Raw genomic sequence first — 12,276 nt, 5'->3', positions numbered from 1 at the left:
GGTTTATTTACACTGACCACAGTTATCATTACAATGGCATGTATAAGCACCTTCAACCTAGTGAAAATAGGGATGCAGAGCTAGTTAGGCAAATGCCTTCCTGAGCGGGTGGCTCTTTTAGTCCAACCCTGGAGCTCCAGGACAGCCCTAATGTGGTGGGCCGAGCTGTGTCCCCTCCATCCCCCCAAATCCACATGCTGAAGTCCTAACCACCAGTACCACAGAACGTCACTGTACTTAGAGATTAGCTCTTTAAAGATGTAATTAAGGTAAAACAAGGTCATACAGGTGGGCCCTAATCCAGTATGACTGGTGTCCTTATGAGAAGAGATTAGGACCCAGACACACACAGAGGGAAGATGATGTGAAGACACAGGGAGAAGAAGACCACGTGTAAGCTAAGGAGAAACCCCTCGGAAGAGACCAACGCTGCCAACACCTTGATCTTGGGCTTTCAGCCTCCAGCACTGTGAGAAAATAAATGTCTGTTGTTTAAGCCGCCCAGTCTGTGCTGGCTTGTCATGGCAGCCCTAAGCACATGAATATCTAGAAAGGAGCTCAGGGAGTGTGGACACTCCCATGGGCCCTGCTCCCACTTGGCCAGGGCTGTTTTTCAGTGCTGTTCTCCACAAGCTATATAACATGCAGGCCTGCTGCACAACAGCACAAGGAGGGGAAACTTTATCAAAACCTGAAGTTTCTTGTTTGCACATTCATACATTCACCAACGACCCCTAGGGCTAAGTTTAAAGTTTACTGTAGGAGAATCTCAGTATTATTCGAGACAGTTGCAGCAGTAAGTTTCATAGAACTGAACACTGCATGTTCCACAGCTCTCTCCCACTGGCTGAGGGTATATGAAGTTTTTTCCTATCAATGGGAATGGTATGGGGAATCTTCCCAAACTCGGCAGGGCTGTAGCTAGACCACGTGGACCTTTGGGCAAGTTAGAAAACGGCAACTTCTCTGGGCCAGTGCAGCTCTGAGGGAGCATGGCTTGGCATGCACGTAGCATCTTTGTGCAAATTAGAAAAAGGCACCCATGCCTCAAGGCAGTACAGCTTTATACCAAGACACATGGGCTGGCAAGTGAAGCCAGACTGGATTTCAGCCCCACTTGCTCTCTTGGGCAGGTGCCCTTGTGCACTGTGCAACCTACACAACCATACGTATCAGCCCTTCACAGTGCGCTTCTGTTTCCTAGCTCAGCTGGTCTGCGTAAACTGTTTGAACCTCCTAACATGGGCATAAACCTTAACAGTGTTGACAAAAAGAAATAATTAATCAATATTCAATCTAAAAAAGAAATAAAGTATTTTATTTGAGCCAACCTAAGGATTATAACCCAGCAGACAATCTTTCAGAAAGCTCTGGGCACTGTCCCACCTGTTAGAGGTCAAAGCACAGTTATATAAGTTTTTAAGACAAAGGGCTATACGTCAAAGTAATATATTGACAGTTTACATAGTCCAACAAGACAAGTAATGGATCACTGTGACCCTTTACAGGATTAAGGAAGGAAAGTTATCTCTTAAGCAGCTACCTTGCTGGCACCAGGAGGAAAGTGCTTTTTTGGGGAGGAGGGGGTGGGTAGGCATTCCTGTGTCTTCTAAGAGGATCTAGTTAACATATAATGCAGATGCACAACGCACGCTAAAGGCGACAAGGTTGTGGCTCAAATGGCAGAGAAAATTTATGTTCAATTTTTCTTGTCCTGCCTTAAAATAATTTCATCAACAGCATAGCTAAGGAACTGGCCCAGAACAAAATATATCTGTTAGAAAAAGTAAATATGAAAGATGCGTTAGGAACACCTACCTGGTCTTCTAGCTTTTTCTGCAAACGCTGAACTCTGTACGTAAGCTGAATGTTGAGCACAAATCGTCGGATATTTTGGAATCTGCGTCTGGCCAGCCACGCCCGGGCATACTTCTGAAGGATCACAGCCTTGTGTTCCTCCAGCATCTTTAAAACAAGATTTTGTGAAATGCAAACTGGGTCTCTACTGTTTTTCTCATCCACTCTTCCAATGTTGGGAGATATAACTACCAAAATATTCCTACAGGGTAAAATATGAATTTATTGTAATCAACCCACAGAGCACTACTACCTATCTTTTTTCAGATTCTTTTTCACATTGTAAATTATTACAATTATTTACAGTGTAAATAATTGTAATTATTTACAATGCTGTGTTAGTTTCAAGTGTACAGCAAAGTGATTCAGTTATACCTATATAAATATATTCTTTTTCAGATTCTTTTCCATTATAGGTTATTACAAGATATTGAGTATATAGTTCCCTGTGCTATACAGTAAGTTCTTGTTGTTCATCTATTTTATATATAGTAGTGTGTATATGTTAATCCCAAGCTCTTAATTTATCTATCCACATCCCATTATCCCCTTTGGTAACTAACCCCAAGTTTGTTTTCTATGTCTGAGTCTATTTCTGTTTTGTAAATAAGTTCATTTGTATCATTTTTAAAGATTTCACATATAACTGAAGTCATATGATATTTGTCTTTCTCTGCCTGACTTACTTCATTTAATATGATAATCTACAGGTCCATCCATGTTGCTGCAAATGGCATTGCTGCATTTTTATGGCTGTGTAATATTCCGCTATATATATACATAAATATATATATATATATATATATACACACACACACACCACATCTTCTTTATCCATTCCTCTACTGATGGACATTTAGGTTGCTTCCATGGCTTAGCTACTGTAAATAGCACTGCTGTGAACATAGGGGTGCATGTACATTTTCGAATTAGAGTTTTCTCTGGATATATGCCCAGGAGTGGGATTGAAGGATCATATGATAACTCTATTTTTAATTTTTTAAAGAACCTCCATACTGTTCTCCATAGTGGCTGCACCAATTTACATTCCCACAAACAGTGTAGGAGGGTTCCTTTTTTCTCCACATCCTCTATAGCATTTACTATTTGTAGACTTTTCAATGATGGCCATTCTGACGGGTGTGAGGTGATACCTCATTGTAGTTTTGATTTGCATTTCTCTAATAATTAGCGATGTTGAGCATCTTTTCATGTGTCTATTGGCCATCTGTATGTCTTCTGTGGCAAAATGTCGATCTGGGTCTTCTGCCCATTTTTTGATTGGGTTGGTTTTTTGATATTAAGCTGTATGAGATTTTTTGTATATTTTGGAAATTAATCCCTCATCAGTAGCATCGTTTGCAAATGTTTTCTCCTACCTAGACTTTTGAAACAATAACCAAATCCCACCTGTAGTGGACATGTATGAACAGACATTCACATCCCAGAAAGCCACACCTTTCTTTTTTTTTTTTTTTTTTTTTGTGGTACACGGGCCTCTCACTGTTGTGGCCTCTCCCTTTGTGGAGTGCAGGCTCCGGACGCACAGGCTCAGCGGCCATGGCTCACGGGCCCAGCCGCTCCGCGGTATGTGGGATCTTCCCAGACCGGGGCACGAACCCATGTCCCCTGCATTGGCAGGCGGATTCTCAACCACTGCGCCACCAGGGAAGCCCAAGCCGCACCTTTCGATACCTCCTCCTCGCCAGGAATCCTCGGGTGTAGGCCTGGATGGTGATGGTGGCCACACGAATCAGTTGGTACAAATTGCGGACAAAATACGCACGACAGTACTTCTGAATGATTATGGCTGCCCACGCTTCTTTTAAGGCTGTGGCGGTAACAGCTTTCCTTGGTTTAAAAAAATGTAGAGTAAATCTGTTACCCACAGGGCACTGACACCTACTCCAGAGCGGTACGATTGTGCAACACCTCTTAACTAAGGCATATTCACATGTTTTGCAAATCTACACATTTAACGCTGTAAGTGGTTTATGCTAATGTCTACTCAAGATCAGTGTCACTACCTCTCCTTTCCACCCTGATCCGAACGTGGACCTGCTCCAGGAACGAGGCACCACGTGGGGACTGCCACACTCTTCACATTCAGGCAGATCACCCCACTGTCACTCACATACCCACAGAGACCATGACAACACAACTGTGCTTTGGCATTGCACTTGCTCATTCACCTAGTCATTCTTGTGGGAAATCACGCTGGAGGCTCTAGATCGGGGATTGGAAAACTACGGCCTGGGGGGCAAATCTGCAGCCTCCCACCTATTATTGTCAACTTTTGTTGGAATTCAGCTGCAACTATTAATTACAAATGGCCCATGACTGATTTCACGTTACAAAGGCAGAGTTTAACAGTTGTATGAGAAACCACATGACCTCAGAAGCCCAAATATTTGGCCCTTACAGAAAAAGGTTTGTTTTCGAAGGACCTATCTAAAGGACTGGGGGTGAACACAAAGTTCTTACCTTCAATGTCTGCAACCTCATGAAACAGACGGACTTAGAAATGGTCAAGTGGGATAAAGAAGAAAAGTAAAATAACTACTAAAAGATCTGTAAGAGAGATCTTACTGAAATATCATTCTGTTTGGGAAGAGCTGAGATGTCAGCCAGGCTTGATGGAAAAGTAGGATTTCTGTAGACATTGAAGGCTGGAAAAGGCATTTCAGACTGAGGGACCAGTGAAGGCACAAAGGCCTAACTGCCTGAAATATTCAGAAAAAGGGAATTTGTCTGGAATTGCTAGAATATAAGATACATGGAGAAAACTGGTAGTCTGTGAGGTGAGAAAGATGGGGACAATTTGTTATTTAAAAAAAAATATATATATAAACATATATATATGTGTGTGTGTGTGTGTATGTGTATATGTATGTATAGAACACCTACTATGTGACAAATCACTGTGCTGGGTCTTACGTATGGATGCATTGGGAACCAGACAAGTATGGCCCCCGTCCTCACAGAGCTTCCAGGCTTCCAGCTGCATCCAGGCCATGGGGGGACGTGAATACCATGCTGAAACCTGAGTGCTCTTCTGTGGGAAACAGGGGCCACTGGAGGCATTCACGGCAGGAGCAGGGCAGGCCCTGCTTTAGGAAGATGGGAGAGAAAGGAAGCAGGTGGAGGGCAGTGCTGCAGAGTGAAAGGCAAACGAGGGGGAAGGCCTCATCCAGGGCAGGGGTGCAGGAATGAAATGAACCGGACAGACACAAGAGGCAAGCGGGGAACAGAATCCCAGGCCACGGTGATTCCCAAACGGAAAGGGAAGCGTGAGTTTGGGGAAGAAGCTAGCTCTGGAGTTTCCTGCCCTGGAGACTGCCGCTATTAACTGACACCAGAGGCTCAGGAGGGCAAGGCTGGCTGTGTTTCTGTGTAAGATGGTTGCCTGGGAGGAGAGTGGGCTGGGCTGGGGGTAGGGTGGTGGAATGGCGTGTCCAGTTTGGGGTGTGCTGAGATGAAGGCTGTGGTGTGTCAGCCACGTGCAGAAGCCCAGATGCTGCTGGAGGTCAGGCTCAAGCTTGGGACAAGGGAGGCTGAGCCACACAGCCTGACCCTTAAACACCTGTGCCCTCGACTACCCTCAGAGCAAGCGAAGGAGAGAGGCAGGGCAGACACAGAACCACAAAATGCTGTCCAGGAGGGATGCCCGTCTCGCTGGCCAGGCCAGCATGGCCTCCCGGGAGCACTCAAGGAGGGGCGGGGTGGGTGTGGCCCTCGGAACTGCCCTCCACTCAGGCAGCCCCACCCAGGGGCTTAGTGCCTGCGGGCAGAGCCTTGCCATGGTCCCCTCAGGCATGGTTTGCCCCACCACCTGCAAGGTAGGCTGGTCACTGGTGTCTTTACTCTGAGGCTCCACTTGGACCTTGATCACCTTAGGTGTTTTCAGTTCCCATGGACCAGCGGCCCAGCCCCTCTACCTGGTCTCACCAGGAATTCTGACCCTCTTCAGCAGCACGCTGATCAGGGCTTCCTCTCTTCGGGGTCCTGGTTGTCACCTCTGCCACGTGGGGACAGCAGGCAGTCAGCACCACCTGCCCCCGAGGACACACCCATCTCACCTGGAGGCTCACGGCCACCTCGGGGGACGCATCTGCACCTGGGTCCCAGGAGAAAGGAGGCCCCGTCCCCCAAGGTGACGGCGAAGAAAGTCATATGATGGCACACGTCTTCTTGGTTCCAACATACCTCACGGTTTGCTGACCCCGGAAGTACTGCTGGATAATCAAGGCCGCTCGTCTCTCTCGGAGGAATTTTTTTCTCTGGAGCCAGCCACGGATGTGCTTTTGTATCACAACACAACCCTGCCTCAGTTTATCCAACCGGAGTTTCTCTAAATAAGCCACTTGCCCTGCTCTGAAGAAAATTTTGGTTTTACCAAACTGGTACTGATTAGAATCCTGGAAGAGAAAAATGACATAATCAGAAACAAAATCCTTCAGATTTTCTATAGTATTTGGAAAAGATGTTTAGAGATCCAAACATGTCACCAACATTGTTATTCTGACATCTCTTTGACATAAAGCAGAAAAGCTCTGATTATGACCTAGAAGTTTATATTTTGCCTTGTTTGCTTAAAGCTTCTTTCTGGGGAAGAAATGGGCTTGAGGGTGAGGCATCCGTCTGTGGGGTGGGAAGCGGTGTGTGCATTGTTGGCTGGGCTGCCGGGGAGCTCCAGCCTTTCACAGGTGGTTTCCACAGAAGAGCGGAGGCACCCGGAAAGGCTTGGTTTCCGTCTTCCTTTGGCTTCTCTTCACCACCCCCTTCCTGGCCATCATAACTGCTTCCCCACCTCTTTTCCGTCACAAGTCATGGCTTCAGCAAACCTCTAAGTCCACACTGAGGGCCATGCCTGGAACCCCCAGCTCAGCAACCGTCTAGCTGACTGTGTAACATAAGCCTGGCCTGCAGAAGCTCCCTAGGCTGTGGGAGAACACAGCAGGACAGGAGGACACGGTGGTGGTGGAGGCCAGGGTTTGAATTCGGCTCCCTCAAGGTGACTCCTGCTGTCAGGAGATGATGTCCCATGAGTAGGTCTGCTCTGATCTCCTTAGCACACAGACACTCGGGGCACGTATCCTTTCTGCTTAGGCATTCATGACAGTTACAGCCCTGAGACAGAGGCAGAGATGAGGACAGTGTTTGCGAGCCCGTGTTTCCAGGAGAGAGCAGGACTGACCTGGATGAGCCTGTGTAAGATCACTTTGCACACCTCCTTTTTATCGCTGAATGAAAGCTCCTGCTTGGTCATGAGGATCCCAAAGCGGCTGTAGAACTCGATGTACGTCCACCTGGAAAGTCAAGGCAGACCTAAGGAGGCGGGCCGGAGGAAACGCATGCTGCCTGTGGACCCCAAGGGCTTACCTGCCACCGTTCTGGGGACAATGACCCTGACCTTTGACCTACTGCCCACAAACCTCACCTGAGCACACCTGGATGGTTTTGCTCCCTGGATGCTTCCTGTTAACGTTCCGCTCCAACAGCTGCCTCCCCCTCCAGCTCCCTTTCTCAGGGGCACCGGGGAGGCAGAGGGTGACCCTCACTAGTGCAGAGGTGAGGGTGGGGATGGTGGCCTCTGTCCCACATGCTGCTCACTCATCTGGGCTTCCCACAGCACAGCGGGACATCTTATGAACATATCTGATGAAAACGCGGCAGCCCCTCCCTTGGAGCTCAGCACAGACCTGAAGTTGGGCATTTTCTCCCCAAACAGGGAACTGACAACGTACCTAGAAGGGTAGCTCTGCGCACTAATGCGAATGGTTTCTAAAACGCCACAGGCTCGCAGCTGCTGAACAATTCTTTTGGAGTCAAACCTGAAAGAAGACGATCTGATCGTGTGTTAAGCCATCGCAGTTGATAAACAGGCCCATGAACAGTGTAGCGGACCTGCCCCAAATGTGAGCTCCTGGGCAACAGGGTCTGCCTGTGTAATCCCCGAGCCCAGCAGATACTTAATAAATATGTGTTGCAGCTCAAACAAAGATAGCAGCTCTGTGAAACAGTTCAGAAAGCTTCACTGAGGATACAGGGAAAGGAGCAGCTGATTCTGACTGAGGGAGGCAACAGAGAGAAGCCTTGTGGGGAAATGGCCTTTGGGCTGAGCTTCGAATGACAGCCAGAGTGGAAGAAATGTCCAAGCTCACCCGTCCCAGCGCCTACTTGTTGCTGAGTTCCCTTTATAAGACACCCCACAGGTGGCCTTCTGGCTTAGGCCTGACCCTCTGAGGACACACAGACACAGTCACCACCTCCAGACAGACCACTCCCTTAGACACCTCACAGCTTGAGTCAGCTAAGAGGCTCTCTATAACTTCCACTCGTGGGTCTGGGCCTTTTCCCTGGGGCCCCAGAGAACAAGTCTAAGTAAGGCCTCATGGCATGTTTCAAGACAAAACTTCAGACCCCTCTACAGCATTTCTCCTCCAAACACATACAAATTCTTACCGTCAAGGAAAATGTTCTGGCTTTTTCAGTTGCGTAAGCTTTAGGTGTAGAATAATTCTTTCAAATCTAACCCTTTTGCTTAATCCCGGAGATGAGACGGCTTAGCCAGAGGGGTTGTGCTAACATTATATGTAGAGGGCAGGCTTGTTTTGAATCATTAAAAAACCCAGAAACAGTAAAGTTCCCGACAATTGCAAGCAAATTCTCCAACATCACGACAGAAACCGTTTCCTCGGTGTTTCTTCCCCACTCTGTTGCAGAAGAACACTTACTCAAAGGGCAATTTCTCATCATTTGGTTTGATGCATCGAACATAGTGGGGCATGGTGGCATTGAGGGTCTCCATGAGCAAGTACAGAGAGCTGCGGAACTAGGAAACAAGGTCAGGTGACAAACATCGTGCTGAAATTTAATGCTTAGATCCAGGTTAAAAGGAAAAAAAAAAAAGGTCCAACCTTATTGTAAAGCAATTATACTCCAATAAAGACGTTAAAAAAAAAAAAAAGGTCCAACCTTGATAAGTTACTCAAGAAGAGGAAAAGTTACCTTCATGCATAAATGTCTATTATGAAAGGTTTTAGTCTGTGACTGGGTTTGTGAGCATATCCTGCTCTTGTGGACAGAGCAGTTCTCTGTCCAATACTCCCAAACAGCAAAGGACTTTAGTGACTCAGGTTACTGTGCAAACATATGGTTTGCTCAGATGTGTGTAGCCTTACAGGTTGAGGCACTATGATGATGAACTACTACTTTCCTTTGCATGTGCATTTATATGAATAGATTTGAAGAAACCCAGTGCCCGTGTCCAGGCCTGGAATGGGTCCCACCCACCGCTGGCTCCCGGCCCTAAGAAAACCCTCTCAGTACCTTGCTCCCCACGGTGCTCCGGAAATGCTTGTTGTTCGGCTTGATGACTGGTTTTGCAGATTTAACTGTGATCGCCGAACTGAAAGGTGAAGAAGGAACTGGATTTTCTTGAAAAAAGTTGGCACAGAGACGAAACTGGGAAGAACAAAGAGGGTTTCAATGTCAAAAGTATTCGCCCACAGTCCTCAGCTGGAACAATCAAGGAAATGGTCACAACAACCATGTCTAAACCAGTGGGGGGAAGAGTAACAATCTTGGCCAAATCGCAGTTCCACAAGGGGGTCGTCCTCACTTGGGATGACAGACGGTTTCTTTCCCAGGAATGGGAGCAGAAAGGAAACCATGTGAGTGTCTGTATGTGGGTATCACTCTGAATAGGAGACGCATTTACTCTTCCTCCCTCAGCGCCTTGGCTCACGTTGCTTCTGCGCTTGGAATCTCCTCCCTCCTAACCCCACGTTCTCATCCTTGCAGATCCAAACCCTACCCATTACTCAAGGTGCTATTATAATATTTTCTAGCCCCGCCCCCTTCACAATAACTTCCCTGGTGTCCCAGCGCGAATTAATCCCAACTTCCTCTGAGTTACCTAAATCTTTGATCTGTACCTCTTTTAAGACACTCACTACTTTGCATCACTTATTTCTTTAAATGTCTTTATCTTCCCTCTTGGAGAAGACCTCTTATTTTCTTCTTTTAAATCAGACATTGAGAATCTTCTTTGGGGGAGAATTCCTGCCTGATGCATCCTGTAGTCCCTGTGGAACAAGTGAACCTGAAATTCCCAGGCCTCTGACAGCTTGTGGGCTTAGTGCAGAGACCCATCTGTGCTTCACCACGATCTGTGTCCCTCTTCCGGACTGGACCCCAGGTAAGCAATTGGTGAAATACGTCAACTAATTCTGTACACAAATACAGGCTATTTCTACATTGAATTCTCTGTCATAAATCAATTTTAATAACTGAAGTTGCCATGGCCTGTGATTTACTTATGATCATTAGTGAGAAGTGCACAGGCTCATTTGGGAAATTGTCAAAATACTTGAGCATCTGGTGCTCTGTGGTGACCTAGATGGGTGGGATAGGTGGGGAGGGAGGTCCAAGAGGGAGGGGATACATGTATACTTATAGCTGATTCACTTCACTGTGCAGCAGAAACTCACACAACATTGTAAAGCAATTATACTCCAATAAAATAAATTTTTAAAAAAAGAGAAAAAAATACTTGAGCATCAGCAAAGGACCGGGGACCTTCTAAAAGAAGGAAAATAAATATGATAACCAAATCTTCACAAAAAATGAAGGACTGTGTATGAAATATCCTTTTTCTCAAATTTTAAGAATCTGAATTCTTAAAATTCTTAAGTTGAAAGAAATGTTTAAGGAGGAAAAGAAAAAGCCAGAAGTCACTCTTATGGTGACACTTCATCATACAGAACCATGGATTCAAGGGGCTCACATATGCAGAGCAGTACTCCGTCTTGCTTTGGTTTTTCTTGAGCACTTACTTAGCACTGCCTACCACTGCTTGCTTTCATGTGTAAGGTATGTTGCTCCCTCTGGGATGTGAGCTCCATGAGGGCAGGAACCCTGTCTGCCCTGTTCACTGCTGTACCCCCAGAATCTAGGACAGTGCTTGGCACATGATAAGTGCTTTGTAAGTGAGTGAATGAATAAAATGTGAATTATGATTCTTTAAATGATTGTATTATCTGTCCTTCATCTCTGTTATCTGCATATTTGATTTCTGATTTTGCATATAGTGGAAATCTGCATGCTTTCAGAAGCTAGAAACATATTTTAGTGCCAATTCCGAAATAGTCATTTTTTTAATGTAGGAGCTACAATTCGCTGCTACAAGACAGTTAACACACACACACTTCTTACTCTTTCCTGATACACATCGAGATCCACGTCAAGTACACAATGAATAACATTAACTACCTCTTAGGACTTTACAAACCTTGCTGGCTCTCAGGATTTCAACCAGCATGTCATAGACGGTGTCTCTGTTCTTCTCAAGGAAACCTTCACATTTATACTCTACCTATGCAAAGAAAGGAATTAGTTCCAAAGAGGCAAATGCAGACAGCGTCTAAGTACCACAGGTTTCTTTTCTTTTTAAAGAAAGGTTAATGAAGGGGCTATAAAGGCAATGTTTTAAAAAGAGATGCAGTTTCTGTTTGTCACCTCAACGCCATTACAGAAAGCTTAGAAAGCTGGGAATATGTCATCTGATGCAAAGCGCTAGGCTCTCCCACTGCCTGCACTTCTCACTGGCCGCTGGTCACTCTACACTCACCCATTAGTTCCCACTGGCCACAGGTGACTGATTTTTCCCTGTAACATGTGCAGCTAATACAAGACCTGGCTTAGGGTTCCCTTTTCCTGTGAAGCCACGAGGAGGAGGAAAAAAGCTCAGTGGTGTCCTCTGAGTTCAAACAGAAATGTTTGCCTGAATCAGCATTAACGTGGTAGAAAGGAAAGAAAAACCGACCAGCTGATCACAAAACCTTCCAGGACCACAAAACCCTTAGAGTCAGGTTTAGAGTGGGTCAGTGTTTGCCCTGATTGAATTTGGCTTAGAAAAACCCTCTGGGCAGCCCTTTCTGATTCATAAGGCTTCTCAAATCCCTCAAACAACATATCCAGGATGGCTGCTTAAACATTCAAATCTCTGGTTAATCACAAAGCTACAGTCATCAAAACAGTATTGTACTGGCATAAAGACAGACACATAAATCAACAGAACAGAGAGCCCAGAAAAGAACCCACACTTTAATGGGCAATTAATCTACAACAAAGGAGCCAAGAGTATATAGTGGGGAAAAGACAGCCCCTTCAATAAGTGGTGCTGGGAAAACTGGACAGCTACATGTAAAAGCATGAAATTAGAACACTCCCGAACACTACACACAAAAATAAACTCAAAATGGATTTGAGACCTAAATGTAAGATCGGACACTATAAAACTCTTAAAGGAAAACATAGGAAGAACACTCTATGACATAAATCACAGCAAGATCCTTTTTGACCCACCTCCTAGAGAAATGGAAATAAAAACAAAAATAAACAAATGGGACCTAA

The 12,276-nt window shown here is 45.7% G+C and overlaps 1 protein-coding gene across 1 annotated transcript in view; it reads right to left on the bottom strand.

Annotated features, from left to right (window-relative positions):
* Positions 1–12,276, bottom strand: part of MYO5C (myosin VC) — a 115,094-nt gene that overhangs the window by 50,978 nt on the left and 51,840 nt on the right. The window contains exons 14-21 of the mRNA XM_067029857.1: positions 11,153–11,236; positions 9,190–9,324; positions 8,595–8,692; positions 7,605–7,691; positions 7,055–7,166; positions 6,064–6,275; positions 3,543–3,708; positions 1,819–1,965 (exon numbers count right to left, since the gene is read on the bottom strand). Coding sequence (XP_066885958.1) covers positions 1,819–1,965; positions 3,543–3,708; positions 6,064–6,275; positions 7,055–7,166; positions 7,605–7,691; positions 8,595–8,692; positions 9,190–9,324; positions 11,153–11,236 — 1,041 coding nt within the window. The remainder of the gene's footprint in view (positions 1–1,818; positions 1,966–3,542; positions 3,709–6,063; positions 6,276–7,054; positions 7,167–7,604; positions 7,692–8,594; positions 8,693–9,189; positions 9,325–11,152; positions 11,237–12,276) is intronic.

Source organism: Kogia breviceps, chromosome 3 (genome assembly GCF_026419965.1).
Source record: "Kogia breviceps isolate mKogBre1 chromosome 3, mKogBre1 haplotype 1, whole genome shotgun sequence".
Taxonomy (NCBI): domain Eukaryota; kingdom Metazoa; phylum Chordata; class Mammalia; order Artiodactyla; family Physeteridae; genus Kogia; species Kogia breviceps.
The sequence above is the reverse complement of the archived record's forward strand: the minus strand, read 5'-3'. Positions and strand labels throughout refer to the sequence as shown.